This window comes from Rhinatrema bivittatum, chromosome 1, assembly GCF_901001135.1.
Source record: "Rhinatrema bivittatum chromosome 1, aRhiBiv1.1, whole genome shotgun sequence".
NCBI lineage: Eukaryota > Metazoa > Chordata > Amphibia > Gymnophiona > Rhinatrematidae > Rhinatrema > Rhinatrema bivittatum.
In genome coordinates, this window is record NC_042615.1 from 228,243,904 (window position 1) to 228,256,517 (window position 12,614).

Genomic DNA, 12,614 nt, shown 5'->3' on the forward strand with positions numbered 1-12,614 from the left:
CAAATATTAAAGCCTGTAGGACTGTCCAGAAATCGTTTTATGATAGGGGTTTCAGAAGCTTCAGTGTCATTAGTTTGAAATAACCCTCTCTAACTTTCATTGAAATATGTTTGAGTGATAATTCTGGATCATTAATAACTCCAGATACGGAATCATTCACGAGAGCAGAGGCTTCTTTGTGGGAGGAGTTACGAATGGTCTCTTTGGAGATCTGTAGAGCAGGAACTTGGTCTGCATTGCATAGGTTTTTCTACATTTCTCAAAGTTTGGCCTCAAAACTGATTCTAATAGGGTTTATCTCAGTGCAACTGGTGCTTATCTGTAGAAGAAAACTTTATTTCAGTATAGTTATCAAATTTGTGTGGGACTTGCTTCTGTTGAAGCCCATCAAGCCTTCTGCTGTGTCATGAGACATAAACATAGTTCTGACTGAACTGTTGAAAGACTCTTGTGAGCTTAAGTACCTGCCCTAGAATGGTTGCATTTTTGGTGGTAGTTAGTGAGTGACTCACATCGTTAGTGAGTTCTAGTGTCTTACCTACTTTACACTAGGTTTCATCATATTAGTGTGATTCTTTTCATGCATTTCAAGTTCCTGTCTAAGAAATTATTGGACTTCCACATTAATCAGCCTTTCAACATTTTACCTGAGGCCACAAGCCCATAAGGATGAGACAACTCACCATATTTTGAATTGCCAGAGAACTGCTGCCTTCTGTCTGGCATGAATTCAAACCCTTAGCAATTCCACCCAGATTTGTTTGTTTCTTTAGACCTGGCAATGTGGTGATAAAATATACAAATTCCAATTGGGTAGCAGACTGCATCTCTATATGGTATGCCTGGGCAGGATCAACCTTAGTAAGAAATGTTAATGCTCACCATATTGTAGCTTTGCCAACATTAATTGCCAATCTACAGTCTGCCTTCAGGGTCTGGAAAGCTGCAAATAGTTCACACGCTCATCACATTGTTTGAACATGGTCTCCAGTTTAGATAGCAAATTTAGACTGTCCATTCTTCATAGCCTAATGCCCATTTTTATGATTTGAGGTATTCCCATTGTCAATATTTTTAAAAAGAAAAAATCCCAACAAAAATGTTCCTCACCTGTTGATGTCATATTCTTTCTTTTTATGTTGACGACCACTCTTAGCTAGGGTGTCTTAGTTACGTGACATGGTGACCCTGCTTGTATTCAGAAAACAAACTTGTTTATCTGTTACAAATGTTTTTTGAAGACACCAGTTCACCAGACATACAAATTTATCCTCCTCCCCTTGGGAGGTGTTCTGTCTATTCTGTAATTTTTAGCTATATGGCAACTGAGCAGCTGTATGGCTGTTGCAGCACTGGAAGTCTCACACGTACAGCAAAGACGTTCCTAACTAGAAAATTCTTAAAATGACTTTCCACTTAGCGCATTACTCATGGTCATATGAGTTGCTTGTGACCTGCCATCTTCAAAGAACACCTGTTACTGGTAAACCACATCACTTTCTTTCCTGGCTCTCTTTTTATCTTCTGTTTTCTATGAGCCTGGCACTCTAGCAGACATCCTGTCATATTCATCATCAACATAAGTGGGAACCTATACAAAACACTTATGTTTGGAGAAAGAGGAATTACTTGTAGCTATTACTCTTTGGAGAGTATTTCTCTTGGATTCACTCTGCCAACTCCCCTCCACTTGAGGAGCAGCATACTCAATTCTCTTTTGCATTTTAGCAGAAAGCAATTGGCGTGACCATCTAGCAGTTGTTTAGTTGGCAATTGTAAGCAAAGTGTTATAAATTATATCTTGAGAGACTGTTCTGAATTAGTATGTGGCAGATCACATGACTTGTAAGTTTGAATTCATGAAAAATACTTTTGGAGAACAGTCATTGCAGGTAAGTAATTTTCATTTTTTAGTAGAATTGATTGTGTATTTAACTAGCAGACTAATGCAGTAATCCATCTCATACAAGTGGCATTTTTACTTTTTATTGATAGCTTTAGAAAATTTGAATATTTATGTAATTCTGGTACCTTCTCTAAATACATCTAATACTCAAAGCATATGAATTATAGACCATTGTCAAACTGGACACTAACCTCGCACACAGTGTTTCTGTACTATTACAGCATCTTTATATTATTCTCATCAGTCTAGGTCATGTAGGATCTCAATTCTATATAATTTTTAGTAATTTTCATAGTGTTTAATAGTGCCCCAAAATGAACATGACAACTTACCTTCTTGCAGAGCTCAGAAAAAACATTCCATGATCTTGTGAAGCATAAATGAGGCTCAACACTGAGTCAGTGTTTCAAACTACTATCTGTGTCTACAGCTCAGACATTGCTGTTGTGGAAGGCATATCTGCATAAAGTAAGAGTTAGATGCCATTTTATAATTGTAAAGGCACTAAAAAGTATCCAATCAAATTCCTGTTTTCACTGAGGTAATCTCATTGGTCTAAACACATTGTATGTTTGATTAAATGAGCATAAGAACATAATTGCCATACTGGGTCAGATCGAGGGTCATCAGGTCTAGTATCCTGTTTCCAACAGTGGTCAATCCAGGTAAGATAGTCAATAGGGATGTGAATCGGGCTTCGGACGATTGAAAATATCGTCAATATTTTCAAAATCGTCAGAAATCGGGGGCTCCCCCGAAATGATAGGAAAACCCCACAATATTGATCGTGGGGGTTCTCTTATCGTTTTGGGGGAGGGAGGGAAAAATGGCACACAAAAATAACCCCTAAACCCACCCCGACCCTTTAAAACTAATCCCTTTGCTTCCCCCACCCTCCCGACCGCCCCCCCCCCCCCCAAAAAAAAAAACATTTTACAGGTACCTGGTGGTCCAGTGGGGGTCCTGGGAGCGATCTCCCACTCCTGGGCCGTCGGCTGCCACTAATCAAAGTGGCGCTGATGGCCCTTTGCCCTTACGATGTGACAGGGTATCTGTGCCATTGGCCGGCCCCTGTCACATGGTAGGAGCACTGGATGGCCTGCGCCATTTTTAAAGGTGGCGCCGGCCATCCAGTGCTCCCTCCATGTGACAGGGGCCGGCCAATGGCACGGATACCCTGTCACATGGTAAGGGCAAGGGCCATCGGTGCCATTTTATTACTGGCAGCCGACGGTCCAAGAGCGGGAGATTGCTCCCGGGACCCCCACTGGACCACCAGGTACCTGTAAAATGTTTTTGGGGGGGTCGGGAGGGTGGGGGAAGCAAAGGGATTAGTTTTAAAGGGTCGGGGTGGGTTTTTTGTTTATCGGCTCGGGCGCAGCCAATAAACAAAACCGCGATCGGGCCCGATGGGAAAAAAAACCCACATGTGAACCGGAATCGGAGCCGATTCAGGTTCCAATTCACATCTCTAATAGTCAAGTACCTGGCAAGATCCCAAACAGTAAATAGATTCCATGCTGCTATTGTGCCCCAATAAATAGTAGCTATTCCCTAAGTCTATTTGGTTATTAATAGTTTATGGACTTCTCTTCTAGGAGCTTGTCCATACCTTTTTTAAACTCAGCTACGCTAACTACGTTATTCAGTCCTCCAGCAATAAATTCCAGAGCAAAAATAAATGATAAATGAATAACATCAACATGTTTCAGATAACTTTTATAATTTACATCACATTAAAATTGCATCCAAATAGCCATAAGTTGAGTTGCAAAAAACAATCTGATGTTGAGGACAATATATAAAAGCTTGTTGGTGCTCAATTCTAAGGAGACCAGTTAACATAGCAGCTAAAAACCTCATCTTTAACACTCAAAGGAGTGTGTATTATTCTGTGTTCTCATTAAGTCCATACAGAGAAAAACTATTTAAAGTGTAAATCCAAAACTGTTCACACTTATTGAATCTTATATCATTGTCAGCCCCCCTCACCTCTCCTACATGATGGTACATCCTGGTCAGTAATTGTCCATTTCAACTTACAATAATGTCTAAGCTGTTGCTGCAAAAAGTAGCCTTGAAACACTGACAATGCCAGGCGTAGTTTATGCTTCACAAGATTGTGGAACATTCTATTTGAGTTCTGCATGAAGAAAAGTTATCACGTTCGTTTAGGGACACTTATAAAAGCAATGAAAATTCCCAAATATTATATAGACTTGAGGTCCTGCATCATATATAAACCAATGATTATAATATAAAGATGCTTTGCAAGCTCAGAAACGTTATGTGCAAGGTTAGCATCTGGTTGACAGTCTAAAAATCATATGCTGCATGTGAATTGTAGATGTAGTTAGAGAAAGATTGGTAGGTATATTTTTATATCTAATTTCCCTTCTCTGAGGTTTCTTTATTACTAATTTTACTTATACATGATTATATTGCTTTTTAAAAATCCAGAAAGAATTGGAGCCAGTAGTGGATTTAGAAGCAGCAGACGTTATAAAGAAGAGTCCAATCGGTACGGTTGCTGAAGAGCTACTGCCAAAAATAGACTTGGGAAAGCAATCAGAGATCTTGATAGATACAGCTCCAGTCTTGGAGGGACTTAAGGTGATTATTTTTGGAGCTCCATAGATCTGTATGCGTACTTGTGGTGACTAGATATTGTATACAATGCTTTTATTCATTATATTTATCACTTATTTTAACTGATTTTTATCAAACATGTTACTATTATGTCTCCCTTTTGCACTCATACTTGTACCCAGTCTCAATATGATTCTATTAATATGGTAATGATACAGAAAATTAAAAGAAGGAACTTACTTGTATGGGTTTTATTTCTGTGAACAAATATGAAAAGTGCATGTAAGCAGCTCAAGACTGTTGGAGGTGCATATTCAAACACTCAAACTTATCCAGCTGAGTAGCATAGCTGCATATTCAGCAGTCTCCACGTAGCTGGATCAGCATTTTTCCGCCTAATTAGTTAGCCGGATAGTCAGTGGGCATAACTGGGCCTTATTCGGTTATGTTAACCAGGTAAGTTAAATGTGACCCATAGCAGGTATAAAGTTAGCCATATAAGCCTATCCGGCCTACTTTAATACTATCTGGGTATATTCAGCTGCATTGCCATGCTGCTGAATATTCTGTGTAATTTAGCCAGATAAGTCTTATCCGGATAACCTTTAGCCAGCTAGATCTACAGTAAATATCTACCCCATAAAGGGGCAGATTTTCAAAAGGTTACGCGCGTAACCCCCAAAAAGCTGCCCCTTCCACCTCCTGCGTGCACCGAGCCTATCTTGCATAGGCTCGGCGGCGTGTGCAAGTCCCGGGGCTTTCCTGGGGGGGGTGTCGGGGGGCGTGTCGCGGCGGCGCATCATCGGGGGAGGGGGCGTGGTTCCAACCTCCAGACCGGAACATGGCGCGCAGCTGGCCAGCGCGCACAAGTTTCTACTACCTCGGGCAGGCATAACTTGTAAAATAAAGGTAGGCAGAGGCTATCAGTGCCATTGGCCGGTCCCTGCTGATGGCCCTTTGCCCTTTCCATGTGATAGGCTTTCCATGTGACAGGCCAGAAGATAAGTACCCATAAGAAATGCTATGCTGAATCAGACCAAGGTCCATCGAGCCCAGCATTGTATGTTACAGTGGCCATTTTGAGTCCCAAAGTACCCAGCAAATCCCAAAACATTACTCACTCACTGCTTTCTTTAGTCTTCCAGGCTAATAATGTTTTATGGACCTTTCCTACAGAAACTTATCCAGCCCTTTTTTAATCCTGCTGTACTAGTCACTTTGACTGCCTCTTCTGGCAACAGCCTGATTGTGCACTGAGTGAAAAAGTACCATCTACGGTTTGTTTTAAATCTTCTGGTTGCTCAGACTCCTAGACTCACAAGGTTTTGTTGCAGTTCCTTGCAATCCACTTCTATTTTAACAAGTTTGAATAATTTTGTGTCTACAAATTTGGTCACCTCAATCATCGTACCCTTTTCCAGATTACTTCTTGGTGCCGAAGCCTCGCTGGCACTATCAACCAGCAAAGGTCTTATGTCCTTATTGGTGCAGACTAATTTTCGGTGCAGAGACTTAGATATTATTACAGACTAATCCAAAAATTCTGAAGTGTATGCCAATTTCGGAATCAGATAGTTCTTAAATGGACCTTCCTCCTCCCTTGGCGGAACACCATCCTTTTGTCAGGAAAATGTGACTAGACTTTGTGAAAAATTATTTCAGACTTTCCTGACTCTCCACCTCCTCAACTAGAATCTCCTGTATTAGTCTATAACTCTACAGGCAGAATCACAATCTACTATTCCACCATATCAAGGCAGGCAAGATATTTCATAACTTGATCCTCCCATCAAGTCTCAATGTTTCTATTCCTTTAAGGATAGACACCAGTAATACTATCGATCTCCTAGGAGAAATCTAAATCATCCTGAGAGTCTTCATCATACTATTCTGATATGGAGTCAACTGGCTTACCATCAGACCCTTTGTTTCAACCTGCAAGAAGCACATCTCCGCCTGAGGATGTTTTTATCTGGCTTTTCTACAAAAGCATTACAGGAAGAAGCATAGCATAGACTTTTAGAATATTAAAATACAGTTCCCGTAAACAAGTCCTTGCAGTTTCAGTGCATAGAGTATTGCAGGAATTCCGGACAGGAATGTGGCACACACTGCTTTCTACTTTACCAGTAGCAAGAAAGTTGAACAATTTCCACATGAATCGGTAGTGGTAGAATTAGCTCTAAAGAAAGTGAAATGTTCTAAGACTTACTCTCGAGTGCTCCACCTGCAAAAACTGACAAAATGTTGGACAGAATGTTTAAAAAAAAAAGATTTTCCAGTCAATTATGTTAACATTGTGAATAGCTAGCTACTTGTAAACTCTTCATAGTTGAGTATATGTATAATACATTGCAGAAGCTACAGTTCCAGCTTCCTATGGACTGTCTTATAATAGTACTGCAAGAGAGAGAAGAATATGTAAAATCTTATTCGATTAGATTACAATACCTTTGATACTTCCTCAAGGACTTCAGCTAAGGGTGCTAGGAGACTGGCCTGGGTTACAGTTTCAGGCCTTTGAAAAGATGTCTATGACAAGCTAACGGATGCTGCATGCATAGGATATAATCTTTTTGGAGAAAAAGTTAGAGACAGTAGATCCCATAAAAGATCACTGCTCCACACTCCTAATGCTGTGAGCAGCTACAGCAGAACAACCATATTAGAGAAGAAAAATCAGCCTCAACATTATAGCAGTTAGTATTTCTATCATTGTAGAATATATTAGGCCTATCCTTTCTAGCAGCCTCATGTCCAGCAGCAATAGCAAAGCAGACCACATGGTAGGGAAAGAATGCAACCCAAGACATCCAGCAATCACAGCCAAAAGCTAATTTGTTTTTGCCTACCATATCAGTGAGGGGAGACTTCAACATTTCAGTCCACAATGGTCTCTGATGACAACTAATCATTTGGTATTAAAGATTATACATCAGGGTTATTGATTAAATTTCAAGACACTACCTCCAAATAATCCTCCAAGGAATTACAGTGAACTCCTTCAAAAAGGGCTGACAACTATCCTTGCAGCAAATCCAGTGGAACCAGTCCCAATTTTGTAGAGAATTATAGGCTTCTACTCCAAATGCTTCCTCATTCCCCTCAAAAATGGGGGTCTTCAACCCATTTTGGACCCAAGAGATTTTAACTAACACTTACAGAAAGAAAAGTTCAGGATGAACTCTCTACAGACAATCTTTGTTCATTTGGATAGCGACTGACTAACCACACTGAACCTCAAGGATGCTTATACGTTCATTTTGATTATTTAAGATCACAGGAAATGCCTACATTACACTATAGCAACTGGGCATTAACAGTATCGTGTCCTCCCCTTTGGATTCTTAGCTATGCCCAGGGTAGTCACAAAATGCCTCAGTAGTAGTGACCCATTTAAAGAAAAACAATGTCTTTGTGTTTCCTTATTTAGGTAACTGTCTCATATACAGAACTACCCTTCTACTCTCACTACAATGAAGATTCTTCAATTCTTACGATTCATTATTAATTTCCAAAAGATAGTCTATAATGTATGCATGTACTAGATTTCATTGGAGCTTGCCTAGACATCATACAAGAGAAGGCTTTTCTCCCTCAACTGAGAATGCACAAACTTGTTACTATAAACCTGCATCTGTCCTGTCAAATGATGGTCTCTGCCTATCTCTTCATGAATGCTGGACGACATGGCAGCAACAGTTCATGTCACGCCATTCATGAGTCTCTGCATGACACAGATTCAGTGCAGTTTAAAAACCCAGTGGAATCAACTTTTAATCATTATCACACAAAATCAACATCTCTCATCCATCCTCTGACCTGGCAACCAAGGAGCTGCTGGCGTGCCCGATGGTAGACGTCATAGTTAGCGCAATTGTGAAGCGCACCACCATTCCGGTGGAAGGAGGGGCGGCCCTCAAGGATGCACATGACCGGCTCAAGGACGCCATTCTGAAACAAGCCTTTGAGGTGGCAGCCATGTCCCTACGAATTGCGACCTGCTGCACCGTGGTGACTCGCTCCTGCTTATCACAAGCCAGGAACAACACCCCGGGAGAAGAAATGGAATCAGCCCTCTCGTTCCTCACTGACGCTACCTCCGACCGTACAGCAGCCAAGGGAGTGTCATCCTCAGTGGCAGCCAGAAGACACCTCTGGCTACGAAATTGGTTGGCCGACTCCTCCTCCAAGACTCGCCTTACCAGAATGCCCTTTAAGGGATCCCTCCTGTTCGGCAGCGACCTCGAGAAACTGGCTAATAAACGGGGCGCATCTCCATTACCCCGTCTACCAGAAGACAGGTCAAGGAGGAACCAGCACCCTTTTCCTAGACCATCCAGAGGTAGAAGCTCTCAACGCTTCAATCCTTACAGGGCTCACTACCAAGCACCTCGTTCTCAGACCAGGAACCAGTCCTTTCGGACCAGGCACAACAAGAGGGGAACCGGCTCGGGGTCGGGTCCCCGCCGCACCCCACAATGAGAATCAGCCCCCGAACCATCTGGAGGAAGAAGCCATAGGGGGCAGGCTAACCCTATTTTACCACAGGTGGGTAGAGATTACTTCGGACCAGTGGGTCCTCTCCATTGTCCAGGAAAGAGTATTACCTGGACTTCCTTCAGCTCCCTCCGGACAAGTTTGTGGAATCGCCTTGTCCGGCCCTCAAGAGGGCGGCGCTGGCAGCTACCTTGGAGAGACTCCTGTCCCTAAAAGCCATAATCCCAGTGCCTGCATGGGACATAAATTCTGGGCATTACTCCATTTATTTCATTGTCCCCAAGAAGGGGGGCACCTTCAGACCTGTCCTGGACCTCAAGTCAGTCAACCGGAACTTACGGGTCCCAGGATTTCGCATGGAAACTCGGCGGTCAGTCCGAAGTGCAATACAGCCGGGGGAGTATCTCACATCCCTGGACCTCTGAGGCCTATTTGCATATCCCAATTCATCGGGATCACCAGTGTTACTTACGCTTCAAAGTCCTGGATCAGCACTTTCAGTTCCAGGCTCTACCCTTCGGGTTGGCCACCTCACCACGGACCTTTACCAAGATAATAGTAGTGGTGGCGGCGTCACTCAGGAAGGAAGGCATTCTCGTCCATCCCTCTCTAGACGATTGGCTGATCAGGGCAAAGTCACCGGAGCAGAGCCACCGGGCAACCAACAGAGTTATATCTCTTCTGGAAAGCCTAGGATGGGTAGTCAACATAAAAAGTTCCCTACAGCCTTCGCAGTCGCTGGAATACCTAGGAGTCCGATTCGACACCCTGGAAGACGAGATCAGCCTGACCTCCAAGAGGAAATCAAAACTCCGGGATCGCTTGCAGAATCTGCTGAGCACCACTCGGCCCACAGCTTGGGATTACCTACAGGTCCTCGGCCTAATGGCCTCCACTCTGGAAGTGATACCATGGGCACGGGCTCATATGAGACCGTTACAGCGCACCCTCTTATCTCAGTGGCGCCCACGATTACGGAACTACACCGTGCATCTACCTCTACAGGCCAGAGTACGGAATCAGTTACGGTGTACGGTGGAGTACGGAAATAAATGGTGGCTGCAGCCCGGCCACACGAGCCGGGGGTCAAGGATGTCCTCCCCAACCTGGACCCTGCTCACTACAGATGCCAGCCTGAGCAGCTGGGGAGTACACTGCGAAGAGCTAACCGCCCAGGGGCGATGGAACAGAGAAGAGTTGGGGTGGAACATCAACAGACTAGAGGCACGGGCAGTCAGGTTAGCCTGCCTGTGTTTTGCCCACAGACTTCGAAACAGAGCAGTCAGAGTGATGTCGGACAACGCCACCACGGTGGCATACATCAACCGACAGGGCGGAACCAGAAGCCGACAGGTATCCTTAGAAATAGCCCCCCTGATGGCTTGGGGGAAGCAAATCTCCAGGACATCTCCGCCGTCCACATTGCCGGGAAGGACAACGCCACGGCAGACTTCCTCTGCAGAAAAAGCCTAAACCCGGGGGAATGGCAGCTGTCACCCACGGCCTTCCAGATGATTGTGGATCAGTGGGGGACCCCGGGCATGGACCTACTAGTGGACAGGTCCAACGCTCAAGTACCCAGATACTTCAGTCACAGGTGAGATCCTCTATCCCACGGGATCGACGCCCTGGTGCAGTCATGGCCTCCGGGGATCCTGCTATATGCCTTTCCCCCATGGCCCCTGCTGGGTGCCATTATACACAAGATTCAGCGGCACAGAGGCCTAGTTCTTCTGGTGGCCCCGGACTGGCCAAGAAAATCCTGGTACGCAGACATGAGAAGACTACTGGCAGGGGGATCCTCTACCCCTGCCCCCTCACAGGGACCTGCTGCAACAAGGTCCCATCCTCCACGAGAATCCAGCTCAATTCTCTCTTACGGTCTGGCCATTGAGAGGGTTAGACTGAAGAAAAGGGGATACTCGGGGCTGGTGATAGACACACTCCTCCGAGCATGCAAGTTCTCCACATCACTAACTTATATAAGGATCTGGAGAGTATTTGAAGCCTGGTGCGAAGATCACAGCACCAATCCGCATGCCGCTAAAATCCCCATCATTCTGGATTTCCTGCAAGATGGACTTCAGAAGGGTCTGTCCCTCAATTCAATCAAGGTTCAGGTGGCAGCTCTATCCTGCTACGGCCCCAGGAGTGCCGGCAACAGCATTGCCACGCACCCAGACGTTTCACGTTTCCTGAAAGGAGTCAAACACATTCGCCCGCCATTGAAGTGGCCAGTGCCCCTGTGGAACCTCAACCTAGTCTTGGAATTCCTAGCGGGACCCGCCTTCAGACCCCTCCGGGGGCTGTCCCTCCGTTTGTTAACCTTGAAGATGGTGTTCTTGCTGGCCGTATGCTCAGCACGCCGCATCTCCGAGCTACAAGCGCTGTCCTGCCGCGAACCGTTTCTCAGAATCACGCCAGGGGCTATCCATCTTTGCACAGTTCCTTCCTTCTTATCCAAAGTAGTCTCACACTTCCACCTCAACCAAACCATATCCTTGCCAACCACGGAAGGTTTGAAGAAGTCAGAAGAAGGTCGAAGACTGTGCCATCTCGACATCAGCAGGCTGCTGTCCAGATACTTGGAAGTGTCGGAAACAGTAGGAAAGACGGACCACCTGTTCGTCCTTCACAGTGGGAAGAGGCAAGGAGAAGCGGCCTCACGGGCGACTATTGCTCGCTGGATCAAGGAAGTTATCAAGGCAGCCTACGAGGAAGCGGGAAAACCACCTCCTCTATGGGTCAAGGCTCACTCTACCAGAGCCCAAGCGGCTTCCTGGGCAGAAACTAGGATGCTGTCGCCTGCAGAGATATGTAAAGCGGCAACGTGGTCCTCCCTCCATACCTTCTCCAGATTCTACCGTCTGGACGTCCAGGCTAGGGAGGATACAGCATTTGCAAGGGCAATCCTAAACAGACCTCGGGCAGCCTCCCACCCAGTCCGGGAGTAGCTTTTGTACATTCCATTTGTAATGAGTCCATCTGCTACACGCTAGGAAATGGAGAGATTACTTACCTGATAATCTCGTTTTCCTTAGTATAGGCAGATGGATTCATCATCCCGCCCAGCTGCCGATATACATGGGGTTTCACCGGTTCAGGGTAAGCCATGTTTTCTTACATAGGGCATCCATCCTGCCGGGTGTCGACGCCTTCCAGTTGAGAACACTGGCGCTCTCCAGCTACTATCAATCGGTCAGGTTAATCATGTTTGGTTAATCAATCGGTCAGTCACACATATATCCATGAAGCTTTTGCAAGGAAGATTACTGAGTTGCTGCACTTCCTGCAGGGGTATATGTACCACGTGCTGACGTCAGATCCGTCTCCAACTGCTAGCACGAGCACACTATACCCATTTGTAATGAGTCCATCTGCCTACTACTAAGGAAAACGAGATTATCAGGTAAGTAATCTCTCCATTATCCACTTAAACTTTCAGGCATTGATTCTAATGGTATGTATGTTGAAAGTCAACTACTCACTTTGATGCAATTATCTGTGGAACAAAGCTAAGTTTTTCTAGTAGAAAATGTTCTTTGCAATGTTCTTTCTACTGGAAAATTTTACATCTTTAAATGGAAGAGGTTTTCAATCTAATGTGTATGACTCGATG

General features: G+C 44.6%; 1 protein-coding gene across 4 annotated transcripts in view; it reads left to right on the forward strand.

Moving 5' to 3' along the window:
* LETM1 (leucine zipper and EF-hand containing transmembrane protein 1) overlaps window positions 1-12,614 on the forward strand; it is a 182,653-nt gene that overhangs the window by 135,066 nt on the left and 34,973 nt on the right. For all 4 annotated transcript variants that reach the window (XM_029592569.1, XM_029592545.1, XM_029592555.1 and 1 more), the window contains one exon: window positions 4,367-4,519. In XM_029592569.1, coding sequence (XP_029448429.1) covers window positions 4,367-4,519 — 153 coding nt within the window. The remainder of the gene's footprint in view (window positions 1-4,366; window positions 4,520-12,614) is intronic.